Raw genomic sequence first — 16,822 nt, 5'->3', positions numbered from 1 at the left:
TGAAATGTAACGTCAACTGTTCTAAGTGCCATCAATGCGAACAAGAGACGTGTAACCAATGGCACCCCATACCATCACGCTGAGTGATACGCCAGGATGGTGATGACGAATACACGCCTCCAATGTGCGTTCACTGCGATGTCGCCAAACACAGATGCGACCATCATGATGCTGTACACAGAACCTGGATTCATCCGAAAGAATGACGTTTTGCCATTCGTGCACCCAGGTTCGTCGTTGAGTACACCATTACAGGCACTCCTGTCTGTGATGCAGCGTTAAGGGTAGTTGTAGCCATGGTCTCTGAGCTGATAGTCCATACTGCTGCATACGTCATCGAACTGTTCGTGCAGATGGTTGTTGTCTTGCAATCGTCCCAATCTGTTGACTCAGGGATGGAGACATGGCAGCACGATCCGTTACAGCCATGTGGATAAGATGCCTGTCATCTCGACTGCTAGTGATACAAGGCCGTTGGGATCCAGCATGGCGTTCCGTATTACCTTCTTGAAGCCACCAATTCCATATTCTGCTACAGCCATTGGATCTCAACCAACGCGAGCAGCAATGTCGCGATACGATAAACCGCAATCACGATAGGCTACAATCCGACCTTTATCAAAGTCGGAAACGTGATGGTACACATTTCTCCTACTTACACGAGGCACCACAACAACGTTTCACCAGGCAACGCCGGTAAATTGCTGTTTGTGGTCGAGAAATCGGTTGGAATCTTTCCTCATGTCATCACATTGTAGGTGTCACCACTGGCGCCAACCTTGTGTGAATGTTCTGAAAAGCTAATCATTTGCATATCACAGCATCTTCTTCCCGTCGGTTAAATTTCGCGTCTGTAGAACCTCATCTTCGTGGTGCAGCAATATTAATGGCCAGTAGTGTAATTTTGCACTTACATTCAGTGGTATTGTGCATACTGTCTGTAAGATGTGTCGCAAATACAACTAGTAGCAAAGATGTAACAAATTATAAGTCATGCCTCAACCAGTACTTTTACTATGTAAACAGTAGGAGAGTAATAAGTGTTAAACATTTCTCCAATCATGATTTTGTGGGTGTAGTCAGCGAGAACAAATTTTGTAAAAGTTTGGAATTATGTGTAAGGTTTTATGCAAGTCGCTAAGTGCACTCATTCACACATACTGCATGGATAAAGTCTGGGCATTAACGAGTCATGGTCTATGCTCGTTTTTCATTAGCACGCCTTTCACAGCTAGGTGGTTCTTACCGCTACAGTGATTGTTGCCTGATAGTAAGATTTCTATGTATCGAGTTTGGTTGAAATTGATCCAGTGATTTAGGAGGAGACATGGAACACACACACACACACACACACACACACACACACACACACACACACACACACACACACATGAACACTAACACACACATCTGTTTATGTAGTATGTATGGATATTTGTCCTACTAGCAGATGATAGAAATTGTATTATGTACTAAGGGAACAAAATTTTATTTTTTTGTGTCTGCTTATAGAAATTGATTGACATACGCTGCAAATTACAGAAGTCCTAAGATAGAACCCTGTGGAACATTGTGCCTAGTTCTTTCTAATTCTAGAATGCTTTTGCTTTGTAATGGATGCAAATTTAATACACTTTTCTTTGTAGGATATGAATTAGGTAAGCTGATGGCTATCTATCTGCTGTGTCAACTATTTCATGGTAATTTAAATTCTGGTTGCTTATACTGTAGTTATTATAATAAAAAAAATTCTCTATTGTAGCATTCACTAATTGTGATGCATCACTTCTGAGGTTCAATGTAGCTTCTTATACTGGCAGTGCTCTTGGAAATTGGAAATCCTGTGTCACTGAGATTATTATTAAATTATCTTGTATATTACCTTCCCACAGGTTCCTGAAAAGCCCACCAATTACATACAGCAGTAGATCATCACTACTGTTTTATTTCCTTGCTTCTGTTAGTGCTTGAGAGAAGCATAATTAAGTCTATCTAGGAAATTATCATTGTGGAGGTATCCACCGTAATGTTATTGCATCATAAAATGGTAAAGCAAGTGGTGGGAACTGAAAATTTCCAATAGATAAAGAGAGCATCACAACACAACTGCAAGTTAATAACCTTTGGATAGATCCAAGAATTTGTTTTAGATCAGAAACCTTGTTCACTGGTAGACCAGTAATGATGTCTGAGTATAAAGTTTTCTATATCAAGGGATATCATAATATAATGTAGTATTCAGACCACTTCTTCCTTATGGCCAAATCCAGGAATGATGGAGGTTCGCGCAGGTCGAGAAACAAGTGGGGAATGCATTGTTGCTGGTTTCATTTGAAAGTTGTGGTACCCAAATAAACATGTTTTGCCCTTGTTGTAAGTGTCTATCCTGCAAATTACGTCTCTCACTCGCTTATGTAGAATTTTTCGCTTACCACCACCATCAGCCATGGGAACTCGAAACTAATGGAACCATAATTCACTAACTAAATCACTATAATCACGTTTAATGCTAGCAGTGGGAGCAGAGTTCTCAGAACACTATTTAACGCTCACTGGCTGCCATAGAACGCATGATGTAGGTATGCAACGAGCCTAAACTCGACCGGCATCATTTCTGATTCTAACTACAGAGTCCAAGGAACTCTTCTCTGAAAATCCATTGTACTCAAGATGAAAATTCAGTCTGTGTTTGACAGAAAGAACTGAAATGTCAAGACCGATTCAAACTGGACATCAACAGAACAAAAGGCGATGTCACTATCAAATGCGTGTGTTCACACTAGATGGAAAGTCAACATGTCATATGGTTAAAGTCAGATGATGGGATACCATCCATTGTAGGCTACAAAATGTCGGAATATGGTATCAGATTTAAGGAACTAGCAATGATAAAGTTTATGAATGGTCCAATGAAACTTCATGATTCATATTCTAGAAAAATTTGGTATTTTAAACTGCTGAGAAGTGAAACAATAGGGAGTGCTGTCCAAACATTGCAAAACATTGACATTTACTTGGTTGAGAAAATACATACATACTAACACAACAATTATGTTTACAAGGCTATACTTACTGCTTTTGACTTCTTTTATTGTTATTATTTTTTTCTAAGTACACACAACGCCAGAAAAGCCTTATTTTTCCAACAATAGATCTGCCTTCTATTAGGATATATAGATATTTAATGAAAATGGTTTCATAAATCCATATTCTTATTTATTCTCAATTTAGGCTTTTTCTTTGTCCAAGTATTTTAAAATCTGAGTCATTTTCCGATTTCAAATATCATACCTCTTTTGTCAAAGAACACTCATGAAAAAAATATCCGAGAGTTTTGCACATTTCAGTATGTCACAAAAGCAAAGCAGACAACAAAACAAAGATTAATAATCACAAATGCATGAATTACACCACAAAGACTAAGAATTCCAATCGGTTATTTTCTTATGTTATGTAGCGGAGGACAAAACAGTCTCCCTACCATCAGCGCCAAAACTTTCTTCCTGAGAAACACTGACACCTCGTTCCGCCCCCTTCCATTGACAGTGTATGCCACCTTTTGAAATACACTGTGGGATGTCTTGACCTTCCGTTCCATCCTGTTTCGTGACGTCGATTGTGTATCACTTCACAGTAACTACGTCAACATTTGAACGTACCGTACTTCACTTTGGTGAAGTATACTAATAATAAAGTATGGCTAATAATCTTCTTCGAACATAGGTCCACAGTTATCTATTAAAAAAAAGTTTTAAAATCCTCCATAAACCAACCGCAATTTCTGGTAAAGTACTTTATGTAAAGAAATGTATGTTAGGAGAAAATCATGTATTTTGAAAAAAGGCCACTGCTCCTCCTCTTAACACTGAATTGTTGCTGTTTCTATATAATACTTGAAAGGTGATAATGTCAATGTCATAACTTATTTAATACGAACATAAGCGCTAGCGTTTAGTAGAATTTACATCTCCGTATCCAAATATCCTGGCTAATAAGGAACTTGTGGCTAAGGTGCATGTGGCATGGGCATGCCCAATTGATGTGACTGTACAGAGGACAGTGCAGATGTCGGCAATGGATCATCACGACTGTTGGCTCCCAGATGCATAAGCACCTGGCAATCTTTTTTACCTCTAGAATTCAACAATTTTTGAGCCATTTGTAGAGTACAGTTAAAGAACAACAACGACCAACTATTTTTGGTTATTACGGTTCCCCAAGATACAACTAAGAAATTGTAAATCTGATGCAGGTCATTTTTAATCGATTCTGTTTTATATCTTGATATTTATTGGCTGGCTCTGAGCACTATGGGACTCAACTGCTGAGGTCATTAGTCCCCTAGAACTTAGAACTAGTTAAACCTAACTAACCTAAGGACATCACAAACATCCATGCCCGAGGCAGGATTCGAACCTGCGACCGTAGCGGTCTTGCGGTTCCAGACTGCAGCGCCTTTAACCGCACGGCCACTTCGGCCGGCTGATATTTATTCACATGCATTGTGGTTACAAACGATGATTCCATTGGTTTTACTGTGAGGTGCTTAGGTTAAGAAATAAACCTCGCAATACAGAATATGTGCGAAACGTGCGATAAAATCCTAGCAAAATTTTATTTCTTACCAAGCCATATTCTGTGCCCGGTTGCTGGACATCATCTTCTTTTTTCACACAGAAGTCGATTCAGTTAGTATACGCGAAGTGCTTTTGTCAGTTACGATGAAAACTTAATCTACTGAGAAAGAAGTAACACATTACACGTTAGGTACGTCGACTTCAAAACTTGTTACCATGGTTACTGTTTGCAACAAACGCCACCTGCGTGTTCGATTAATCGTTTGGTGCGTATTATCGATGATGTACTTGCTTGCAAAAGTTGACCATCGATATTTTGAGTTTATCAATTTCGTGCTGGGCGCCGGGCGGTGTTACGTACGAAATGTTGTGTGGAAGTATGTGGTGGACTTTTTGAGAAGCGAAGAAGACATACTCTATTTGGAATGTAACACAACTATCTGAGATTCATCTGGAGCCAGCTTCCAGCATTGACGTGAATTCTATTAATGGGTGTAATATCATTAATAAGAAGATAAACGTGTATTGGAATAATTTACCTTGTTAATCCACAACATTTCGAAACACCATCGGAGTCGGTGTAACAATGTACATTTTACGTATCAGATGATCAGTGCGTGTTTTTCACCGTATTTTACGGAATTTGTGAGCTAGTAGGACACTGTAATGATGGACAGCGTACAATACAAAAAACTTCAGAATGACCATGTATCAAATCTTAATGGAACAACTCGTTTTGAAACCATATTACAAGTGGCACCTATCCCATTCTCAACATTACTTTCGCTGTTAGCGGTACCGCTATTGGTGTCCGTCAGATGCGGAAGTCGCACAGCATATTTTGTTAAGTTTTCTGCCGAATTTTGTATATTAGTTTTGCCTATTACCTTAACACTGACAGTCCTTAATGATGTGTTACATTTGGTTATTATTTTCTTAATATTACTGGTGTCATTAGCAACATATACACATACAAGAAACTGTCATCGCACAGATTATCTTAAATATTTACAAGAACTTTGGGTATCGAAAATTTCTTCTAAGAATGTGCCCTTTGTAACCATGTTCAGAGCAATAACGAACTTGGTAACTGTGCTGTGTATATTAGCCGTGGATTTCACAATTTTTCCACGAAAGTTTGCAAAAACGGAATATTTTGGCTATTCGGTAATGGATGTAGGTGTAGGTTTGTTCTGCATTTCAAATGCAATTGTTTCTCCTGAAGTTAGACATGCAAATAATCTGACATATAATTCCTCAAAATATATTTTAAAGAGTGTAATTAGCTGTCTACCACTATTTGTCCTTGGCATAGCAAGGTTTTTCACGTTGACAAACATTGAATATCAGGTACATGTTACAGAATATGGTGTTCACTGGAATTTTTTTCTAACCCTTGCTTTTGTGAAGATCTTTTCATCTGTGATGCTGTATTTAATCGGCTTTGAATATGTGGGGTTATTGTCAGTATTAGTGTCATTTTTTCATCAGTGTTTTCTGAATGCTGGCATTCAAGATTTGGTACTCTCTCACAACAACACACGGTCCAGTTTTTTGACAGCTAACTGTGAAGGACTTGCTTCACTTGCAGGTTACCTAGCTATTTATTTTGCCGGAATGTATATTGGTGGAATTATCAGAGATACAGGGAGGCTTTTCTGTGACTATGTGCATTTAACATTAAAACTTGCACTTGGAATTGTGGTTATGTGGGAAAGTACAATTTTGGCAGAGTACTATTTTGGGGTATCACGCAGACTTGCCAATACTGGCTATGTAATTTGGGTTCTGTGTGTATCACTCATATTCTTCGAAATGTTTTTGTTTTGCTCTCTTGCAGTTCATTCTATAAAAATGTATGCAACTAAAATGACAAGACAGTTGGAAATTAATTATGTACCAATGCTGTATGAGGCTGTGAATTTTAATGGCTTGGCATGTTTCCTGTTTGCAAATATTCTTACTGGTGTAGTAAATTTATGCTTCTACACACTAACCTTTTCAAAATTTTCTAGTATTATCACTGTCATATTGTACATGGGCACTGTATGTTTAAATATTGCAGCACTCTACTGGAAGAAAATAAAGCTTAAATTTTGGTGAAAATTGTTTTGGTTTGAAACATGATCTTATGAATCATGTGAAATGTAGACGATGTGATAGCATTAAATGAAGTAAAATATTCCATTGAGTGTGTATGGAGATAATTTGATTGCTATTCAGAATATTAAGAGATTGATTGAGGTGATGCTGCAGTGAGACAGAACTTTTATTCAGTGGGAGGAGAGGGTTTCAAATCCGCGTTCAACTATCATCACTTAAATTTTCTATATAAGGCTGAGGTGTTATGTTCAACTAGGCCACTTCCAAAGATAAAACTGGCAGGGAAGAACACTTATAAAGATATGATGAGAGGAATTAGTAACGGAGAATTCCTAATTTTATATAAATAGTTGTCATTCAGTAGAATGATTTTGTGGTCGTGGACTATCTTACAGCCGATGAAGGGGATTAGCATGCTTACTAAAAGTATGAATTTTTTTAAAACTAATGACTGATTGTATATAAAGATTTTTGATTTTTCTATTTGCACATTAAGTAAGAAAATAACAGGTGACATCTTGAGCTTTTGTGTTTTCTGTTGGATATCAGTCTCGTCCATACACAATATTTGAACAGTCTGACTCCATCTGGTGCACCTGATGAAGGCGAGCCATATTATTGAAATGTTATGCATGGTCAACATTGATATCCAGCAGAATACCTGACACCTCAAGATGTCAACAGATTGGCAGGAAAGCCTGAAGAATTACAGTAAAATGGCTGATGATGCATATGGCTGATGATACATATTCTTCAGTGAGATCTGAACTTACAGTGAAGTCATCCTTCTGTTCGAAAAGTGACCACATTATGCCGATCTTATCACCTGCTACTGTGTTGGCCATTCTATCATTGCCATAATATTATGGCTAAGGTAGATAATTTGGAAACTGAAAAATAAGGTTAGGTCCAGCTTCTCGGTGGAATGAATTTCCTGGGCTCGAAAACTGAATTTACTAACTCGATGTTATACCTTAAGTGAGATTCATGCCTAATCAAAATGATAAGAAAATAATGAGTGAATTTCTAGAGCCAATCTGTTCCTTCAAGTGAACCAAGAATGTCACACACTTGTGAAGCATGGCCTGCTGTCAGCTGACTGTTGAAAACATGGGACAGGCAGATGCCAAGTTGACCAGGGGCGAAATAGGAAAAGAATTGTTCAGTGAGTTATGTACCCATTTAAGTAAACTGGGATGAAACATTGCACAGTGACAGTGAAAATTTGCCTGCAGTGTCCTGAAGAATTGAAACCAATGAATGTGTGTGATGTAAGTTTTTTTTCCCCCTAGCTGCTGTATCAACAAAAGAAGAAGCAGTTGTCATAAAAAGATCTAGATTGTTCTTGTTAAGCAAAACTGTCTTTCAGTCTCTGATAACCAAAAGAGCAAAAAGTATTATTTATTTGTAATGATTACCACATGACCGCTGAGGATTCTGTGTCAGTAAAACCAAAAGTTGCCTTATGAATGACCTTTTCAATCTGCAGTATGCTTAAGGCAGCAAGAAACCAGAATAACAATAAGAGCAGGGAGGTCAAAAAGCTGATTGTTGGGTGTAGCTTCTATGGAGCTTTGTACAGTTGGTTTGTATGAGAGCGTCACACAGATGCTCATCAAACTCAGTAACAAATGCTATAATTGAGGTGTTGTGCATCATGGGGGGGGGGGGGGGGGGGGGGTTACTACTTCCTCACATATACATCTCTCAAAATGACCACAACGAGAAATTAGCACTAATACAGAGGCTTACTGATATTCATTTTCCTTATGCACCATTTGCAAGTGGAACAGGGAAGGGGGGTCCAGTTAGTTATATCAGAAGTATCTTCCACACACACCATTAGGTGGCTTGTGGAGTACAATGTAGATCCTGTACCTCCTATCTTTATCACTTAATGGGTAATCTAAGTTGGGGTTCATGGTGCACTGTCTCAGTTGCAGGTTGAGGGGCTACAAAAATGTGATTTTCAGTATTTCATATAATTACTAATCCAAAAGGTAGAGAAGGTTAAAGGAATAATGAAATTTGTTTGACATGTGTAGTGCATTTGTCAAAGGAACAACATATTAGAGGCTAGTCTGACCAGTTCTATAGTATTACTACAGCATTTATAGCCCTGAAGTAAGCTTGATGGCAGAGACTGAATGAACTGAGAGAGGACATGTATCTTGTATCATTACTAGTCATTTCCTTTCCTGTTCCACTCACAAATAGAGTGAAGGAAAAATGACTGTCCACATGCCTCCATACAAGCCCTAATTTCTCTTACCTTTGTCTTCCATATATGAAAAGTGGTGGTAATGGAATTGTTCTGCAGTCAGCTTAAAATTCCGGTTCTCTAAATTTTCTCAGTAGTGTTCCTCAAAACGAATGTCACCTTCCCTCCAGGGTTTCCCATTGGGGTTCTTGAATCATCTCCGTAGTACTTACATATTGACTGAACCTACCAGTAACAAATCTAGTGGCCTGCCTCTGAATCACTTCATTGTCTTTCTTTTTACCTGGTGGGGATCCCAAACACTCTAGCACTATTCAGGAATTGGTTTACACTAGTGTACCATACACGGTATCCTTTACAGATGGACCACACTTTACTAAAATTTTCCCAATAAAATGAAGTCAATTATTCGCCATCACTATTAAAATCCAGAGATACGTACTGTGGAGTAAGTTTAATGTAGTGTTCAAGGTAGATTCTGCTACAGTTCTGTCTCCATCATATATAGCGTGTAGGGATCATCAAAATAAGATAAGGGAGTCTGAGGTGTGTAGCGATTCATATGAAATATCATTCCCCCCCCCTCCATATGCAAATGTGGACTTGTGCACTTCACAGAATGAAAAAACAGTATCCTATGACTATAATAGCAATGTGTCACGTTGAAATTGGCAGCTCGTACAAATACATTGGTGTATCACTTTGTAGGGATATGAAATGGAAGAATCATATAGGCTCAGTCGTGGATAAAGAGGTGGTAGACTTCAGTTTATTGACAGAATGCTAGAGAAGTGCAATCAGTCAACAAAGGAGAGTGGTTACAAATCACTCGTGTGACTGGTTCTAGAATATTGCTCAAGTGTGTGGGACCCTTGCCAAATACAAATATGATTAACAGAGTTCGGCATGGCGGGTTAGAAATCGCATTGTGTAAATGTTTGATCACTTATCTTTCATCGTACTGTGCACTACAAAAGTTCCACCTACCTCCGTAGTACCGAGCGAGGTGGCGCAGTGGTTAGCACACTGGACTCGCATTCGGGAGGACGACGGTTCAATCCTGTCTCCGGCCATCCTGATTTAGGTTTTCCGTGATTTCCCTAAATCGCTTCAGGCAAATGCCGGGATGGTTCCTTTGAAAGGGCACGGCCGATTTCCTTCCCCATCCTTCCCTAACCCGAGCTTGCGCTCCGTCTCTAATGACCTCGTTGTCGACGGGACGTTAAACACTAATCTCCTCCTCCTCCTCCTACCTCTGTATGGAGTCAGATCACCATCCTATTTCTCTGCATATACAGATACTCTCCAGACGATGTTAAAAGCAGTGTTGAAGAAAAACACCATCAATACTTACGTTTGCAAAGTCTGAATAAACTCTGGTAGCAAACTATCCTGTAATATCTTATAACAAATTTCGGGTGGAGGGCATTCACTTCATCTCTTTAGAAAAATGGCAAAATTCAGCAACAAGTTCTTTATTTTCTTTAGGTTCAAAATGAAACACGTGCCATCAGCCCGTATTCAGTTAATGAATAATATCACTTTCCTCAGCTCACACACACACACACACACACACACACACACACACACAAGGCAGCCAGAAATATACTTAAGTCCGACCTGAATTATTAAGCGATTTACAGCTATTACTCTGCTGCAATACACAGATTTAACATTCGGTCCTTTTCAGTGGATTTCTAATAAAGAAAACTGCTTGCCAAATATTCCATTGATGAATATGAAACACGCCATGTGGGATTTTACAAAGGCTTAATGTTCACACACATTTATCTCTCGAACAAATCACTTCACCAAGCTCAAATTTTCACAATCTGTCCGTAAATGCAACTGCTTTCATGGCAATACAATCCGGATGTGAGAAACCAATAACTTCTTCAATTTACTCATAATGTAGATGGACACGTCCAACATGACCTGCTTGTTCCATAGCTAGCCAACGACTGACTCCCTGCCGTTCCTTCCAGGGCCTATAACTACTTGATAGAGCATGGGAAATGCTTAACTCTGATTGGTTGTTCAAAATGACCAGCCAATCAAAATAATCCTTCCAAGTTCTTTCTCGCACCAAAACTGTCCTCCGCCAGTCAATATTCACAGATGCATTTAGGTCATTTCATCATGCAAATGTTAATAAAATGTGTAACAAACTCAAACTAAAAGAAAACTAATCTTGAAATGAATTTAGAAAATCATTATTCTGCAAGTGGCTATTCTGGCTGCCCTCTTACGAAAGCATGTACCCTTGGACATGCGTCACCACCAAGGTAGGGAAATTACAGCTTTCACTGCAACTGCTTGCCTCACACTTTCCCATGACATAGTTATGTAATGTTTAAGATCAGATAACATTGAATCTTTACGTATGTTCCACATATACACACTCACTCACTCTCATTTATTCACACAACAAAACAAATAGTTATTAAATAAATATTAATCCTTTCTGAATTCTATGTTACGAAAATGAAAAATAGTGAACATTTTTAATTATAACAAATTTTAATAAATTGTTCTGCCATTTAGTGAACCTCAGTAATAATTCCAAGTGATATTAAAAGACAAACTACTATGAATCCTAGCTGATTTTAATCTTATAAGTGTCAGTTTTTGTTGTTTTAGGTAATTGTCTCTAAATCTGAAAGTGTCTCAGCTAGATAGCTGAGATTTTAATACAACCTTCCTTTTAATAACAGAGGGCTATATATTGACTTTTAACAAAATTGAATAATATTTGATACTGTTTATTTAGATTCTTAGGGACTTAAATATTCTGTTGCTCGAACTAACACAGGTTACGCTTCCCACAGCTAGGCTAGCGACAGATGCGAGTGAGTCACGCTAAGATACCAGCGGCTGTATATTGCCACTGCCAACGGCTCCAAAGCTACGAGCCCGTACTTCAAAGTAGCTTACTGCAATAAAATGCTATTGTGTATTGACTCGTGGCGTTACAAGGGGATAGTGAATGTGTACAGAGATGGGCAGCATGAATGGTCACAGGTTTGTTTGATCCAGGGGAAAGTGTCGCAGAGATACTGAAGGAACTGAACTGGCAGACTCTTCCTTGAAGATAGACGTAAACTATCCCGAGAAAGTCTATCAACAAAATTTCAGGGACTGGCTTTCAATGATGAGTAAGGAATAAACTACAATCCCCTATGTATCTCTCACACAGGGATCTTGAGGGTGAGATTAGAGTAATTACAGCACGCACAGGGGCATTTATTGAACAATTATTCTTCCTGCCCTCCAAATGCCCTTTGCAGTATTTCTGTGGAATCGGTTCATCCATGCAGTTATGAAAGTTATATAGTGTACCATGCAATCATAATTTAATTCAACATGCCACCGCCGGCCAGTGTGGCCATGCGGTTCTAGCCGCTTCAGTCTGGAACCGCGTGACCGCTACGGTCGCAGGTTCGAATCCTGCTTTGGGCATGGATGTGTGTGATATCCTTAGATTAGTTAGGTTTAAGTAGTTCTAAGTTCTAGGGGACTGATGACCACAGATATTAAGTCCCATAGTGCTCAGAGCCATTTGAGCCAACATGCCACTTTTCAAGAAATAAAGTACAGGGCTACTATGAATGATTCATTTTGTTTTAAAGCACCATATTTTTCAAAGTGTTGCATGTACAAATGCAACTGATGCAAGAATAGAACATTAAACTCATCAAGCTTGCATTTGGCACTCTACAAATGTTACATCAGTGAGGTGAATGTCCCTATGATGTGTTCTGTGAGCTGTTCCAGTGTTCTCGGCGTGGGGATATGTAAACACGGTCCTTAATGTACCCTCAAAGGAAAAAGTCACAAGGCTTTAGGTCAGGCAACGTAGGGAGTCAAGGGAACAGAGTCACATCATCTTAACTGCTACGCCTAATTCACTGATGCAGAAGTGGGCCATTTAGGTAGCGATGAACTTTGATGCTCCAATGAGGGGTTGTCCCTGTCTTGTTGGAAGATGAAATTCTCAGAATCAGTAGTTGGTTGTGGAAACAACCACAACTGCAGCATATCAAGATAAGAGGTACCCATCAAAGTCTTTTCACAGAAGAAAAATGGTCCATAGCGCTTTGTCTGTGACACTGCACAGAAAACATTAACCTTTTGCAAATGTAGTTCTTGTGCCACAAATTGATGAGGATTGTAGCGATTAGCCCTACCAGATAAATGGAAGGTCGCTTTGTTGCTGGATATCAGCTTCAAGGTGAAATATTCATGCTCTTGCTTTGTTGCCATTTGTCAAGGCACAGCACTTGTAACTTGAACTGGTGGGCACAGAGCAAACTCAGTGAGTGTACGGTTCTATTCATGCATCGGTCATATTTACACATGTAGTACTTCGGAAAATATAGACCTATGAAAATAGTGAATGATTTGTAGTAGTCCTATTTTATGAGAGATTGAAGTCACTTTAAATGTCTGAAAATACCCTGGGATCAATTGGGCACAGAATACTGAATTATTAATTATGTCTGACATCCACTGAGACACCAATACCCATATTGTGTATGTCAATAGGTGGTAATGGGGTGGATGGCTGTGTTTACTAATGACATGTTTCACTCCTCACCAGTTTCCACCAAGTTATGTGCATTTGCTGTCAGAATGTGTGTGTCACTAATGGTAATGACATGTATTTTATTGTGCCAATATGTGACCCTACGTACACAGAGGCTCCCAGAGACCTTCTTAGGCATCTCCCCCATCTATTCCTCCTAGATTTTTTCTTTTTCCAGTGCACGTACAATATTTGAGGAATTTTGTCAACACTTACCCCCAGGGTGAACTTATAGATCAGTTTGTTCCAACTATATCCCATGGGGCACAAGTGCCCACCAAGCAGTCGCAGGTGTAAGGATATCCTACAGGTGGCCTTATTGCATCATGTTCTTGTCTTGTTCTGTTCCACTAACTCATCCTCTCTCACTGATATGAGCCACTTAAATAATATGCATATGATTCTTCAGTGTGTGGATTTACTGATTACTAACATCTGTAATAAAATTAACACATTCACAAACAAATTGTATCTATTTAATAGGATGGTTGGTACAGGAAATTTAACTTCTTTCAGATGTCATTCACTGTTACAATTACCTCCAGGCACATGCTTTGTGGTTTATTTACAAAAAGTTGTGTAGCTTTGATGGAGATTTGAGGCGATGATTCAGGACTTGCAAGTCCTAGAAAATAAATTGAAATGATTTAACACTTCATTTTTATATACTCCACCACTGCCCATTAACTGCTGGCAAGCTGGGGAGATGGCAACAGGGTGCAGGGATGGTAACTCGAGGACCACGTCCGCCCCTGAAGGAGGTAGGGAAAGAGGTGGTGGCGCAAGTCCTGTGGCAGCACGAGGGCAGAGCTGATTATGATGGCTGCGCTCCAACTCTTTCGACGTCTGCATCGACGTCACACGCCGCCCATGTGCTGCGATGACCGTGGCGGGTGTCCAACCCGCCTTGCGCCTGTACTCGCGGGCCCACATGGCCATGCCAGGGGCATACCGCTGCGAGGGGCGGGAGGAGGATGGCATCAGCAAATGGAGCAGGTTCCGTGGCTGTTGTCCATGAAGGAGTTCTGCCGGACTGTGTCCGTCAATTGGCAATGTGCGATAGGTGCTCAGAAACAGGGTGAGAGCCGACGTGGTTGGAGATGAGTCGACCACCTTAGTCAACTGGCGGAAAAGCCTCTCCGCCGAGCCATTGGATGAAGGGTGGAAAGGGGGGCTATGGATATGTTTGATACCGTTGGCCTGACAGAAGTCGTGGAAGGAGGACGCCGTGAATTGGGGACCATTATCAAAGACCAACGTGTGTGGCAGGTATTCAGTAGCGAGAACCTGGGCCAGGGCCATGAGTGTAGCCTCCGTGGTGGTGGATGCCATGCGGACAACATATGGGTATTTGGAGTAGGCATCAACAATGAGTAACCACATGGATCCCAAAAACGGGCCCGCAAAATCGATATGGATGCGATCCCAGGGCCGGCGAGGCACAGGCCAGGGTGCAAACGACTGAGGGGGCTTGCCTGGTGATGCACACAGACAGTGCACCAACGGACCAGGTGCTCAATATCGCCATCGATGCCGACGAGCCAAAACTTTCATACGGGACATACTCCAGTGCCTGCGGTGTAACAAACTGAGCACCCGAAGCTGCAATTCCGGAGAGATGACCACCTGGTGGGCATCCGACTCCGTGGCCAACAGAAGGATATCATCGACCACAGAGAACCTGTGGGACAGGGGGCGCCAGGGACTGAAATCGGACTGCATCCGACAACTAACATAGGACGGCCACCCATTGACCACGTAGTTGAGAACCTGCCGCAAGACAGGGTTGTGGCGGGTAGCCGAAGCAATGTGAGCTGCCATAAGAGGCAGGCCGTCCAGCGCATCCCTGCCGGTGGAATCAATGTGAAAGCAGAGGACCTCCTGTTGGTCAAAGGCAGGATTGGGGCCTGCTGGGAGATGTGACAAAGCGTCCACATTAGCATGGTGAGCGGTGGGCTTATACCGGATGGTGCATACGTAATTACGTAAAAACAATGCCCAGCACTGAAGACATTGAGCTGTCCACTCTGGAAGATGAGAGTGGGGTCCAAAAAGTGTAACCAAGGGTTTATGTTCCGTCAGGAGGGTGAACTTTGCCCCAAAGAGATAGGTGTGAAATTTTTGGATGGCGAACACAATCGCCAGGGCCTCCTTTTCAATCTGGGAGTAGTTCTCTTGTGCTGGGATCAACGTCTTAGAGGCATAAGCGATGGGCTGTTCAGAGCTATCGGCATCCTGGTGTGCGAGGAAGGCCCCAATGCCGTATGCCGTCGCATCAGCTGCCACAACCAAGGGGCGGTCTGGACAGAAGGGAGTAAGGCAAGGGACGGACTTCAGCATCACCTTTAAACGGAGAACAGGAATCGAAACGAAAGATACCCCTTTGTGATGCAAGTGATTGAGGGGTTGAGCAACGGAGGCAGCCTGGGGCAAGAACTTTAAGCAGTAAGTAACCTTGCCCCAAAACACCTGCAGTTCAGATAAGTCCTTGGGACGAGGAAGGGCCTCAATTGCCGCGACATTACAACCCAAAGGGCGAATGCCATCTTTGCTAAGCCACCAGCCTAAGTATTCCACTTCTGGTTGAAAAAAAACAGCACTTGTCCAACCGACAGTGTAGACCAGCAGAATGCAGAGCGTGAAATAAGGCGCTGAGGTTTTGCAAATGTTCCTGGCGGGAACACCTGGCAACCAAGATGTCATCCAGATAATTCACACGGGCAGAGATAGGCTGTGTAAGCTGCTCCAGGAATCGCTGGAAAATGGCCAGTGCCGAAGAGACACCAAAGGGAAGGTGCTTGTACTTATACAATCCGAAAGACGTGTTGGTAACCATGATGTTCTGAGATTAGGCATCCAAGGGCAACTAGTGGTATGCCTCAGCTAGGTCGATCTTGGAAAAATACTCTCCCCCAGAAAGCTTGGCAAGAAGGTCTTCCTGTCGGGGAATAGGGTAAGTGTCAACGAGGGACTGAGCATTGACTGTAGCGCCGAAATCCCCACACAGCCAAAGGGACCCATTGGGTTTCCATATGACTCCAGCATGCCAGCAGCCTGGAGCCAATCAAGTTCCTGCTCGACTGCTGGCCGTAAGGCCACCGGGAGGGGCCGGGCCCGGAAAAAGCAAGGCTGTGCATCCGGCTGTAGGGTGATGTGCACCTGAAAACCAGAAGCACATCCGAGATCTGGTGCAAACAACATCAAAAAGCGGAGCACAGATTGTCCAAGTCCTGAAAGGGAACAGCTGTGGAAATGACCTTAACTTTGTTGGAAATGGAAAAGCCAAACAGTTGAAATGCATCCAGACCAAAAATATTCGAAACCGACAGATGGTCG

General features: G+C 41.3%; 2 protein-coding genes across 2 annotated transcripts in view; one reads left to right on the top strand and one right to left on the bottom strand.

Moving 5' to 3' along the window:
- The window catches only part of LOC126235834 (CBY1-interacting BAR domain-containing protein 1), a 211,854-nt gene extending 207,088 nt beyond the window's left edge, over positions 1-4,766 (bottom strand). The window contains exon 1 of the mRNA XM_049944691.1: positions 4,626-4,766. Coding sequence (XP_049800648.1) covers positions 4,626-4,660 — 35 coding nt within the window. The 5' untranslated portion in view covers positions 4,661-4,766. The remainder of the gene's footprint in view (positions 1-4,625) is intronic.
- Positions 4,767-4,905: 139 nt separating this feature from the next.
- Positions 4,906-6,680, top strand: LOC126234875 (uncharacterized). Its single transcript, XM_049943615.1, has one exon. The coding sequence runs from the start codon at positions 5,244-5,246 to the stop codon at positions 6,678-6,680; it is 1,437 nt and encodes a 478-aa protein (XP_049799572.1). The 5' UTR covers positions 4,906-5,243.
- Positions 6,681-16,822: the final 10,142 nt, after the last annotated feature.

This window comes from Schistocerca nitens, chromosome 2, assembly GCF_023898315.1.
Source record: "Schistocerca nitens isolate TAMUIC-IGC-003100 chromosome 2, iqSchNite1.1, whole genome shotgun sequence".
NCBI lineage: Eukaryota > Metazoa > Arthropoda > Insecta > Orthoptera > Acrididae > Schistocerca > Schistocerca nitens.
This window is presented reverse-complemented; position numbering and strand designations above follow the sequence as displayed.

Excerpts from the sequence above, each read along its gene's own strand:
- LOC126234875 (XM_049943615.1), top strand. The coding sequence starts at position 5,244 with ATGATGGACAGCGTACAATACAAAAAACTTCAGAATGACCATGTATCA.